Genomic DNA, 12629 nt, shown 5'->3' with positions numbered 1-12629 from the left:
GGGGGCGGCGGCAGGTGGGCCGGATGGGCCTCGTCCTCCTGGCGGCGGCGGCGGCGGCGGCGGCGGCGGCGGGGCCCGCGGGCGCGGACGAGGGCAGGTCGCGCGGCGGCGCCCCTTGCTCTCCGCGGGTAGACTCGGCCCTTCCCGCCTCCGCGGGTGCCTCCCCGCCGCCGAGGCCCGGCCTCTGGTGTCCTCATCTGTCCCCAGCCTCGGGCTCCGGCTCTCCGCAGCCCCTGCGCCCTCTGACCCCGGAGCGGGGCTGAGGAGGTCGCCCTGGCGGGTGCCCGGGATTTTTCTGAACAGCGTCGGCGCTTTGGCCACTCAGCTTTCAAATTGTTTGAGTCGAGGGCAGGATTAGTTCCCTTCATGCCGCCCTTTGCCGGTGCTTGGAGGCCCCCGCCCCCATCAGCCCCCCCACCGCCCATGTGGCACTAAGAACGTCTTGGGCGCAGAAGGCGCGAGATCAGCATTGCTTGAAGGGTGTCTGCTATTCCTGTGAGGGCGGCCAATGCCTCTGTCATCAACGTCCCACAGACCTTTAAAGACAGCTGCTTTTTACACGGGAGTGTGTTAGGAGCGCGTTTTGGGATGCTGTAGTGGTCCGCGGTCGCGCTCTCCGGAGGCCCCACGTCCCCCGCAGCAGCGGGCTCCAGCCCGGGTGCGGCGTTTCAGCACGAGACGCGCCGGGCGGCCGCAGCTTGTCCTCTCGGGAATCTCATTGCGCGAGTGCGCGCAGGAAGTCCGACCAAAGCAGCGCGGAAACGCTCCGCAGAGGTTCGGGCCGCGGGCACTTTACTGTTGGGACAGTCACTGCAGCAAAACAGTTTCCGCGGGAACAGCTAGAGGAAGAAGTTTCGCAGCTTCAGTTTTTCCTGGATTGGTAAACGTCAGGCCCAGCTTCTCTAGAGGAGGAGGGAGGGCTTTTCACCCCCCTCCCCCGCCTCCCTTCAAACGTTGTTGCAATCAGGAAGTCAGCCTAGCGGAGTTTGTGTGCCGAGAGGTTTTGCTGTTTGATTTCTTGAGGTTAGAAGCACGAAAAAAACCACACTGGGACGGAACTGAGTCTGCTTGGAATATCAAGAACACTTCTGCAGCGGTGCTTGTGAACGATTGTTAAAGCCAGCTTTGAATCAGATTATGACTGAAGTTTTTCGAGTCAAGTTTCTCCACCAAAAGCAATAAAGAGAGGAGGTGAATTGAAATGTAGTATGTGAAACTAGCACGGTTAGTTACACGAACAGGGCTAACTAAACTTCTCTGCTTTCCCCGCCCCCGAAACACAGCCCTCCTCGTACAGTAAGATGTGGGTGCCCCCCACCCCTTCCCGTGGGAACTTGTTAGTCCACCGGCTCTGAGCTTTCTGGCCTCTTCAGGGAGAGTGTTGCTAACGTGTCATCTTCACACTTCAGTGTGGCAGCCAAGTCCGCATCCTTCTGTGTGGAGAGGGCGCCGGCGGTTCTCGGTCACCTGCACAGACTGAGCGGCTGTTGCTGAGTCGCTGCACAGTGTGCCCTCTAACACTTAGCCCTGCCCATGGCTTTGGCTCTTTAAGCTGTTTATTACAGATTTTGTAAGTACTGAGGAGTAGTGTCTCTCCTTTATGTCTGACTACCATATTCTGTTATTTATTTGTCAAATGAACATTTTTTTTCGGTGTGAACTATATGCTGGAGATGTGGCATCGTCGCACAGACGTGCACACACACTCACTCACTCACGCTTCCGCTTCTCTTTTAGTTGCCGGAGGCAACTGACTTGTAAACAAAGCACGGCAGAGCATTGCAGTGAAACCAGTAATCTGGGCGTGTCGGCCGGCCATTGTTGGCTCAGGGAAGGAGTCGAGAAGGGAACTCTTCCCCTGGGCTGGGTCCTGGGAATCCTCCCACCGCATCCATCCCCAGCCCAGGTGCGCGCCCCTTCTTGCCCACCCTGGGCACTTAGGATTTCATTCTCTCTCCTCCGTCTCTTCCCCTCCTTGTCCTCTCATTGCTGGAAGTGCTCCAGCTGCTCCTTTCTCCCTGCCAGCCTAGTTCCAGCACTTTCCCCTCTCGGCCTCACTTCCCTTTGGAGTCCATGATGCAGAAGACTCACTGACAGTTACAAGAAGGAAGAAGGGAGTAAGCCCTGAAACTGTTCCCTCTAATTCCTGCTGCCCCACAGCTGCCCTTTAGATCTTATCTCCACTGCAATCAGACTCTTCTCCTTGTCCCCCTGCCACCCAGGGTCATTCTCCATTCACAGCTGTAACCCACAAGCTAAAGCCCTGAATACTTTTCCTTTCCCGAGATGCTAAAAACCTTTCCTGTGTGTGTGTGTGTGTATGTACAGTCATGTAGAAAACACAAGCAGCTTAAGTGTGCAGCTTAATTGAGTTATCACAAAGTGAACACATTTTATGTAACCACCTCCCAGGTCAACAAATAGAACATGGCGCTCTGGAAGCCCCCTCATGTTCCTTACCATCCTGTCCGTGCTCACCAAAGGAACTGGGCATTACTTTCGCTTGTTTGTAAACTTTATAAAAATGGGGTCGTATACCATAAACTCTTTTGTGTCTGGCTGCTTTTGTGCACCATTATGTTTGTGCGGTTTTGTCCACGTGGTTGTGTTGAGCAGTTCCTTCATTCTCCTGGCCCACGGTACTCCATTATCTCACTGTATCTCATGTGTTCATTTGACTCTTGGTGAACGGGGTAGTTGTTTGCAGTTTTTGCCTGTTACAAATGTCAACCTACAAGAACAGAAACCAGTTCAAAAAGGAAAGCATTTATTTGGAATCAAAGAATTGCGATTCAGGAGCACAGATTCAAGTAGAAACCCAAATAGTATCCTGACTGCACGAGGGGGCTCAGAATCTTTATGAAAAAGAGGAGGAAGGTGGGGTAAGACATTTCTAAGAACAATTCATTGGTGCTACCTGAGGAGAGACTAGGACCACTTCATAGACTGGTTAGTTATTTGGTCATTGGCAAAGTCCAGTTTCATCACTCCTTACAAACTGTATCTTTGTTTTTACTGACTTCTTGGAATATTGGCGGTTTGGTCCAGTTTGGAAGATAAGAAGACGTGTATGGCAATTCCTCTGAAATGGCTGCTCCGGCTGTATTTTAATACAGCTCTTCTCATGTCTTCTTTCTCACAAATAGTGATGCAGTGAATCCTTTAGCCTTTTGATGCCCAAAGACCTACCAATTTCACCATTATTTTTGCCACTAATGTAACTGAAAAAGGGTAGGTGAAGGAGCCAGCCTGGAGAGCCAGCCCTCTGGGCTTCCCATCTGTGCCAGCGCCAAGTGCCTCAGCAGCACTGGAGACTGCACTCATTCAGGGACCGGAGGGTAGAAGAAAAAAGCTGTAGGACGGCTTCTGTCATGGCTGAGCTGACTGGAGGTGGTGATCTTTGGGCTGCTTAGAGGAAAAGAAGCAGGGTGATGATGGCCAACCAGCCTGGCTTGGGAAGTATTCCTTGCGGGCATGGAAGCTGGTGATTCAGGGTGCCCACGCCTTTCCCACCCCTCACCTGTCCCTACCTGCCCCTTGTTGAGTCCCTGATCCCCCCCAGGGCCTGGTACTAGAGGGTTGTGTTGTTGGCTTCCAGAGCTCGATTCTGAATGAAGGTGGTTTCCTTGGGACTGTGGTTGAAAATTGCCTAGCCTCCTGAGAGGCATTTCTCGTCTAGTACTGCAACTTCTGGAGCAGCTTTGGTGGCCTGGGCAACTGAGATTTTCTTTAGGGAAATGCTTGGACTTGACGCAGGCAGTGTCAACCTGCGGGTTGTCAGGGGGCTGCACAGGATCAGGCAGTCTCCCTGTAAGATGTTGAAGACAGCAGATTCTGGGACACTGCGTGGTTGACCTCTTCCAGTGCTCTCAAGTTTCAAACCTGGCCAGAGTGGAACTGCAGAGGTACGGCAGAGGGACGGTCACTGCTCAGCGTCCTGGCGGTTGCCATCAGTTTGGTTACAGAGCCGAGGTTTCTCCACCCCCGGCCCCTCCTCGTCTCCTGCCTGTCTGCCCACCACACTGGCTCTCCTCCCGTTCCTGCACCGTAGTCAGCTCCTTCCTGCCTCAGACGATCCCCGTGCCCCTTCTTCTCTGGCCCATTCCTGCCTGTCCTTCATGGCTGGCCCAGGGAGCTCTCCTTGACTCTGCAGTCTTAGACAAGCTCTCTCAAAGCCCGTGCTGCCTTGGGTGCCGTTCCCCTCGGGCTGATGGGCTCTTGAGGGCACAGACCCAGTGCTTTGTTCACTTGTGCCCAGCACCTTGTGGGGGAGCAGAATTTGCCACCCCAAAATGCTCTTTGGCATAAGCATTATTTTGGGCTGCTTATTTTTTAAGAAAGAGCAGACGTGGGAGGAGCTCTGTAAACCAAGTAGAAGTTACCCTTTGTAAATAAAATACATTTACATTTGTAAGGGAGATCTCCGTTTGTAGGAGTGTCTCCCTAGCTGTCCCAGGAGGAGGGGGCTGACTCTAAATCTCTGGCAACTGTTATCCACGAAGAAGGCAAGGACTTCAACCCGCATAACAGCCTCACCCTTGGTGATCTGCTTTTCCTGGTCACGTCCCATAGCTGACTCCCCACCCCCAACATCTTTTGTCTTTAGCCGAAGATGCTATATAAGGTGGTGGCTTCTGCTGTTTTGTCAAGTTACTCAGTTTTCCTGGGTCTCTCCCGTGTATACATGTTGTTAAACTTTCATTTTCTCCTGTTAATCTGTCTCATGTCAATTTAACTTTTAGACCAGCCAGAAGAGCCAAGAAGGGTAGAAGTAAAATTTTCCTCCCCCACAATATAATCCATACATGTTTTTTATTTTGTTTTATTTTATTTTTTATTTTTTTGAGGAAGATTAGCCCTGAGCTAACTGCTGCCAATCCCCCTCTTTTTGCTGATGAAGACTGGCCCTGAGCTAACATCCATGCCCATCTTCCTCTACTTTATATGTGGGATGCCTGCCACAGCATGGTGTGCCAAGCGGTGCCATGTCCACGCCAGGGATCTGAATCGGTGAACCCTGGGCCGCCGAAGCAGAACATTCAAACTTAACCCTGTGCTACCGGGCCGGCCTCATATATTTTTTTACTTTATTTTTTATTGGTTTTATTTTTACTTTAAGAATTATTAACATCTTGACCTGGAGAATTATTACTTATTGAGCCAGAGTGGAGTGAGACCATTTGGATGCCCAGTGTCACCCATCCACGCCGCTCAAAGTCAGGCCAGGTGCTGAGCTGGAAGAAGGGCTCCCTCAAGGTCGGGGTCTCTGGATTCTAGTGCTGGCCGCCCTTTCACCAGCCTGCGTGGGCTTGGCCAAGCGACTTTACCCCACTGAGTGCAGTGTCCTCCCCTGCGTGTGGGATGGCGGTGCCTGTCCCTGTTCCTCTGGCAGAGGTCCCATGAGGGGCTGGGGTGCTGTGGCTTTGAAAGAACTTGGGAACCTCTAGCAGACTCTGCCTACGTGAGGATTTGGTTTTGCTCTCGGGGTTCATTTCACTATAGCCATGACTTAATTCCAACAATTGGTTTTACTCATTTGCACTTATTTTAATATATTCCACATTTTTTGACAAGCGTGTAATACATACCCTCCTTTAATATTACCCCTTTGAGGTCTGAAGCCTGTTCTTTCAGTCCCGTAGTAACTTGGAGATTTTACTGTGCCAAGAAGCAGGGCTTGCTCCCCTCCATGCGGGGAGAGGAACCCGCAATAAGGTGGGGCCTGGGAGCTGGTGGGCATGAGGCAGCCTTGAGATTATACTCAGATATGATGATTGAGTCCGGATCAGAACTTTGGGAGTATTAGATGTATTTAAGTGAAGTCCGCGCCCCTTTTCTGCTCATCCCCAGTGCCTAGATGCACTGTGACCGTTTGCAGTCGGTGCTGTCTCCCCAGGCTCGCTGTGGTTTTCCTTATAGCAATCCACATGGAAAGAGCAGAAAGGAAGGGAATGTGGGGAGCTGCATCCATGTAGTGGCCAGGGCCTGCGGGGGCTCTGGGGTCTGTTTCCTCACCTGGCTGTACATGGGGCTTCTCTGAGGCAGAGGGCTGGTGGGCTACCCTGCAGCTTGACTAAGCTCGTCTTGGATACTACTCGCTCATCTGCTTCATGAAGAAAATGAAAGTTTTCCACTAAGGTTTTCTGGGTTTTAGCAGAAGTTTTAATATCTAAGCAGATGTGTACATGTCTGGAAATAGGGATAAACAGCTGTGGAAGAGGGCAGGTGGAAGTGCCAGTGAAGAGGAGGATGTGACTTTGTCACTGAGGACTCCGAAGTGGGTGTCAGCCGATGTAGTTGTGCAGTGAGTGCTCACTCTCAGTACACGCTCTCCTAATTATTTTAAAATTGAAAGGCATGTGACTGCGTTATAAAAGGCACGCGGCTGGAGAAAAAAGACACAATGGTGGGCTTGTTCTTTTTTATTTTTGAGGAGGATTAGCCCTGAGCTAACATCTGCTGCCAATCCTCCTCTTTTTGCTGAGGAAGACTGGCCCTGAGCTAACATCCATGCCCATCTTCCTCTACTTTATATGTGGGACGCCTGCCACAACATGGCTTGACAAGCTGTGCCATGTCCGCACCTGGGATCCAAACCAGTGAACCCCTGGCCGCCGAAGCTGAACGTGCGCACTTCACTGCTGTGCCACTCGGCCGGCCTCTGGGCTTGTTCTTTTATGCATTTCATTGGGACCCACAGTTTAGCCTTTCTTGGTTTCTTGAAGCATTTCCTAATTTTAGGTTCACCCCTGCCCCTTGACCTTTTGTGGGAGTTTAGGATTAAAAAAAAAAGGAGGATTTAGGTCTGAAAATGAGAATACATGTATTCTCTAGAATCATGAAGCTTGGGAAATTCCAGCTACATGGGAAAGTTTACCAGTATAAAATCTTGAGTCAAGGAGGTTTGCAGAATCTGGGGGTCCCTGACAGCCTTGGGCGAGGAAGAGAAGAGAAAGGGCAAGCAGTTGGTCTGCTGCTTTTGCTCTTTTCTTCCTCAGTTTACTTTTACTACCATGATTGGGATTTAGGGGGGAAGCGGTGTAAAGTGAGGGAAGACATGGTACCAGGCAAGTGCATGGGCTTCCAAGTTGTAATGGCCTAGGCTCGTGTGCTCCTTTTCTATTTGTTAGCTGTGTGATCCAAGGAAGTTAGTTAACGTCTCTGAGCCTCAGTCTCTGCATTTTTAAAATGGCCTTCATAGGCTTATTGGGATGATTAAATGAGAAATAAAGATCTTAAACTCCCATAAGTACAAGCACCATTGTTGTTTTCTTCCTGCTTTTTCACGTATTCATTGAATTTTCTGATTCAGGGGGCCCAGAAGAACTTTTGGAGGGCCTCCTGTAGGGTTCTAATGGTCCTCAGACTGCACTTTGAGAAATGCTGTTTTTAAAGGATGAGTAGATGTTTGGGCATCAAGGGGGCAGCAGGGCTGTCACTTCCATGCACGTACAAGTCCAGGAGGTACCCCAGCATCATGGTACTAGTCCGTGGAGCACCCAGAGTTGGGGTGCATGACCTGCAAGGCCACGGGGGGACCCTGGAGGATGCAGAGAGTGGTGTGTGTGTGTGTGCACGTGTGTGTGTGTGATATGCAGAGTGTGCTTGGGACATGGGAGATCATTCACCCTGGGGGAGTGTGCAGGGCGGGAGATAAGGGGCGGGGTGGCGGTTCCTGTGTGCCATGCCAAGGAGCTCTCAATAACAGAGACCCAGCCGAGTCAATCGAAAGGTCTAAATGGCTTTGCTGAACGATTCGTGAATCGGGCAGCATCCCATCTAGCCAGCTCCGGGGCTGCAGAAAGGGAAAGGTTTTCAAAGGCAGGACAAGGGAGTCATAAGTGGAAAATGGTTTATTCTGGGTTCGGTCATCTCACTTTGGGAACAAAAGGGTCTTATTAGGTGGGTTACCCCATCTCCCTTTGGCGGATGGGGAGGCCCCATGTGACAGATCACCTCCTTGGTGCTGACGGGAAGATTCCTGAGTGACTGGCTGAGACGACATTTGTGATGGAGGTCGAAGCTGCAGTTAGGTGTTAAGCCCCTGTTTGGTGACACCGGCCTAGCAGGAGTGACTCGGTTTTGGGCCTGCGGTTTTCTTTTAACATAACTCAGGCTTTAGCCAGGAGGCCATGAGGAGCCACAGAAGGGTGTAAGCGAGGACATGAGTAGGCCATGCTGATGGTCCTGTGGGTGTGCGCTGAGAGCGTGGGCCTGCGGGCAGGGACGTCAGCAGGAGGGGGTTGTAATCAGGCAGGAGAGCGGTGAGAGCAAGGCTGCACTGAGGCAGGAGCAGTGGGTGTGGAGGAGGGCCAGGTTGAGGGAGGTGCAGGAGGAGGCCGGGAGGACTGGGGTTGGCTGCTTGCCCAGGAAGAGGGAGCAGGAGCTGGTGATGCCCTGGAGGTTCCAGCTAGGTGGCCTGCTGATGTGGCTCTCTGCGAGGGCACGTCTGGACGGGCAGGGAGAGCTGCGGTGGGCTCAGTGCTGACCATGTTTGATCTGAAGTGCTGAAGTGACACCCAGGTCCCAGACACCTGGAACTCAGGGAAGAGGCCTGGGAAGGAGGTAAAGATTTCGGAGCTGAAGGCTCGGCATGCAGACGAGCTCTGAGGCAGTGATGGCGGGAGGAGGGGGGCACGCGATTGCAGGCCCTGTCAGTCCCCAGGAGGCCAGGACAGGGGAGCACCTGGAGAGACAGAGGAGGGGGGAGGAGGGAGCACACCAGGTGAGAGGGGATGCAGAAGCCATGGAGGAGCCTGTCACCTGCTCCATCCAGAGACAGCAGCCACCCACCCGGGACTGAAGGAGGGCCCGTGGGGTCTCCCAGGCAGGAGTCATTGGCGGCTCCAGCTAGAGTGGTTTTGGTGACGGGGGAGGGCAGAAGCCAGCCGGCTGTGGGTCTCAGGAAGGACGGGGAGCGGGAAGTGGAGGCTGTGGTTCTTTTGTGAGACTGGCGTGAGAAGGGCAGAGAGTGTTCAGGCAGTCGTGAGGCTGGACCCTGCTCCAGGGAGGGCCTCTAATCCAGTGGCAGCTCTCCGAGCCCCAGGGCATGTCTCAGGCATGCCGGATGGAGGGGAGAGGCAGGGAAGCGAGTGAAGAGGCCTGGGAGAAGAGGCGACTGAGCAGCGGCTCCTAGGGGAAACAGAGGGACTGGAGGCAGCGCAGAGACGGCGGCTGGGCTGCCCTCTGGGGGGAGACAGGCCACAGGGGCCGCGTGGCTGGGCGGGGTGGGGCAAGCCAGCACTGAGCCCCTGGGCAGGGGTGGCAGGACGGGAGGGTGTTGGGGTGCACGCTGGGTGAGCTCCGTGTGTGTGCACGTTGGGCTGGGCTGTAGGTGGAAGCCAGCGGGGCAGGAAGAGCCCGCAGGACTGGGAGAGCTTCACTCAGCCGGTTGCATTTCTGGAGAAACATAACATCATAATCATTTCAATGATTTTCATAATTATTGTGTATAAAGTTAGTATCTGTTTATAAAACTGTGTTTCTTTTCTTGTTCTAGTGAGGATCACAGTGCCTCTTCAGAAGAGAAAGGTACGTGCTCTGTGCCGGAGTTGAGTCATCAAGAACGTTGACTTAGGCTGTGGAAACAGTTGCAGTTTTAGAAAGTGATTTCTTCATTCAGTTTATTTATTGGCTGCAGTTGCTTTGTTACATTCATGCTTTCACCGACTTACAGAAATAGAAATGCGTTGAAAGAATCATTAGGTTAAGATGATGAACTAATGACATTTTTTCAAAATTTTAGCATTATTTTTCAACAGATATTTAAAAAAGTGAAATGTAAAGAATTTAGATCTTTGTAGCTTTTTACAACTTGCGAATAGAAAATAAATGGTCTTATATCTCACTCCTTTTAAACTCAGTCTAATGTTCTTTTTAACTTTATTATAAATTCAGGTAAGGTAAGATTAGGGAAGTATTATCAACTGAATTCAGTAAACTTTCCGTGAGTAATAACTAGGTATTTTCTTTAATACTTGAGTGTTGTTGTCCATTTTATCCACTTAATGAAAAAATGGCAGCACATAATTCTATCCTTGAACGTGGGTCAAGTGGAAGCTCTCTTGTTGAGGCCTGAACTCCATCTGGGCGTGGTGTGGCCCACCGAGGGCCCTCCTCTACCTGGCCTGAGCCGGCGTGCCTCACCCTGTGCAGGGTCTCCCGACTGCCCTCAGGGCCTGCCCTCATCTGGGGCCGCCTTGTCCGGCCAACTTCAGACCGTTTTCTTCAACCTGTGTGTCCCCTCCCTCGATTGTTGGCGTGTTTGCCTGGATCGACTGTTAACTGGGGAAGGATGGTGATTCTTTTGTGTGGTAACTCGAGCCCTGGTCGGCCAGGTGCTCTTTTCCTTTCTGATGTCAAGTTACTTACTTGCCAGGCGGTGTTTAGGGGCTGCTGAGCTGATCAGAGAAACAAGACAGCTTCTTTGGCACAAAATTGAGAGATTACTGGGAACCAACCAAGAGTAATTACGAAGTTTGTTGCCTTTCTCTTCTCTCTACTGGAAAGGCTTACGGATTGTTGGTGTCCATCTTTTTTCCCCTGAGAATATGGCATCGTTGGCCATTGGTAACAGGGCATTGGTTACCAAAGGCTGCTCTGCATCTAAAGGGTGACTCACTTCATAGCAGAGGGGGTTTCTATTACTGTTGACTTGTAGCTTTTACAAAAATGAACATAATGTTATGTTTTATACTTATATTTATGATACACTTATATTTATGAAACTTTTTTTTTCTTCCAAATTTAGATTGTCCCACCCCCAACCTAGATACTTCAAAGGACTCCAAATCAGGTAAGGGATGTGGTTAATATTGGTAAACACCTAAATCCAATTTTTACAAAATAATTCATAGCAAGCTAAACTATAGTTCATTTTTCTGTTTTATTTCAAATAATGTGAGTAAAAGGTAGGGACTTTAATTTTTCTGCTTGAAAGAGTTGAATAAATCTTGAAGTTTTATGATGACTTAGTGTAGGAAATCACCGCCTTTGAAGTTGGGTGATAAAGCTGTACTTAGTGAAACTGAGAAATTGTCTGAGGAGGTGATCAGGGCATTTTGTAGTCTGACCACACTAACCTAATACAGGGTCCTCTGCAAACCCAGCCAGGTGGGAGACACTTGCCTGGGGTAGTCCTGAGAGGCTCCTCTGAGGAGGTGATGAATTGGGTAACGGCAAAGTTGGGGGAAAAAGTTGTCTTAGTTCAGGAGCCTTGCAGGTGTCAAGGCCCTGCTATGGGAAGGTGTGCAGTGCTTGCCTCCAGAGCCGGGAAAAGGTCAAGTGACTGGAATCAGAGAGCGAGGGAAGGGGGCCGGGCCTGGTGTGTCTGCAGAGGTAGGCGGGGCTAGATTACATGTGACCTTTGCATTAACAAATCTGTTTTCCAAATAAGATGTCCAAATGGCCAATAAGCGCATGAAAGATTCTCAATATCATTTCAGGGAAATACAAATCACAACCACAGCAAGATCCCACTTCACACCCACTAGGATAGCTATAATGAAAAAGACAGATGATAATAAGTGTTGGCAAGGATGTAGAGAAATTAGAACCCTCACAGACTGCTGATACGAATGTAGAGTGGCATAGCCACTTGGAAAACAGTTTGGCAGTCCTCAGATAGTTAAACATAGTTACCATTTGACCCAGCACTTCCTCTGGTCGGTACATACCCAGGAAAAATGGAAACATAGATGCACACAAAAGCTTGTGTGTGAATGTTCATAGTAGCATTATGTATAATAGCCAATAGTTGGAAACAGCCCAGAAGTTCATCAGTGATGAATGGATAAACCAAATGTAATACACCCATAGTATCCGTTTGCTGGGTCTGCTGTAACAAAGTACCACAGGCTGGGGGTTAACAGAAATGACTGTTTCACCGTATTGGGGGCTAGAAGTCTAAGATCAAGGCGTTGGCAGGGTTGGTTCCTTTGAGGATCGTGATGGACAAATGTATGTCAGATTCTTTCCTTGGTTTATAGATGGTCATCTTCATGATCTCTTGATGTTCTCCCTGTATGCATCTTTGTGTCTGAAGTTCCCCTTTTTTATAAGGACACTGGTCATTGGATTAGGGACCACCCTAATGCCCTCATTCTACTTGGTTATTTGGAGAAGACCCTTTCTCCAAATAAGGTCACATTCTAAGGTACTGCAGGTTGGGACTTCAAGATATGAACTTTAGGGGGACACAATTCAACACATAACACCATGTACTGGAGTATTATTCAGCCATAAAAAGGAGTGAAGTGCTGATGCTTGCTGCAATATAGTTCAACCTTGAAAACATGCTAAGTGAGTGAAAGAAGCCAGACCCAAAGCCCGCATATTGGGTAATTCCGTTTATATGAAATGCCCAGAATAGGCAAATCCGTCGAGACAGAAAGTAGATTATTGGTTGTCTAGGTCTAGGAGGAATGGGGAGGTTTGGAGGGATAGGAAAAGATTACACGGTTTTATTTTAGCAAGTGGGGAAAATGTAAAATTGTTGTGATGAATGTACAACTCTGAATATAATAAAAGCCACTGAATTTATACTTCAAGTGGGTGAATTGTATGGTATGTGAATTAGATCTCAATGAAACTGTTACAGAAAAAAAAGTTATATAAAAAAAATCCAGGGC

General features: G+C 50.0%; 1 protein-coding gene across 4 annotated transcripts in view; it reads left to right on the top strand.

The window, feature by feature from the left end:
- Positions 1-12629, top strand: part of LOC124238015 (uncharacterized) — a 50496-nt gene that overhangs the window by 936 nt on the left and 36931 nt on the right. For all 4 annotated transcript variants that reach the window (XM_046658378.1, XM_046658377.1, XM_046658380.1 and 1 more), the window contains exons 2-3: positions 9500-9531; positions 10751-10795. In XM_046658378.1, the coding sequence (XP_046514334.1) occupies positions 9500-9531; positions 10751-10795 (77 nt within the window). The remainder of the gene's footprint in view (positions 1-9499; positions 9532-10750; positions 10796-12629) is intronic.

Source organism: Equus quagga, chromosome 4 (genome assembly GCF_021613505.1).
Source record: "Equus quagga isolate Etosha38 chromosome 4, UCLA_HA_Equagga_1.0, whole genome shotgun sequence".
In the NCBI taxonomy this organism is placed as follows: domain Eukaryota; kingdom Metazoa; phylum Chordata; class Mammalia; order Perissodactyla; family Equidae; genus Equus; species Equus quagga.
The sequence above is the reverse complement of the archived record's forward strand: the minus strand, read 5'-3'. Positions and strand labels throughout refer to the sequence as shown.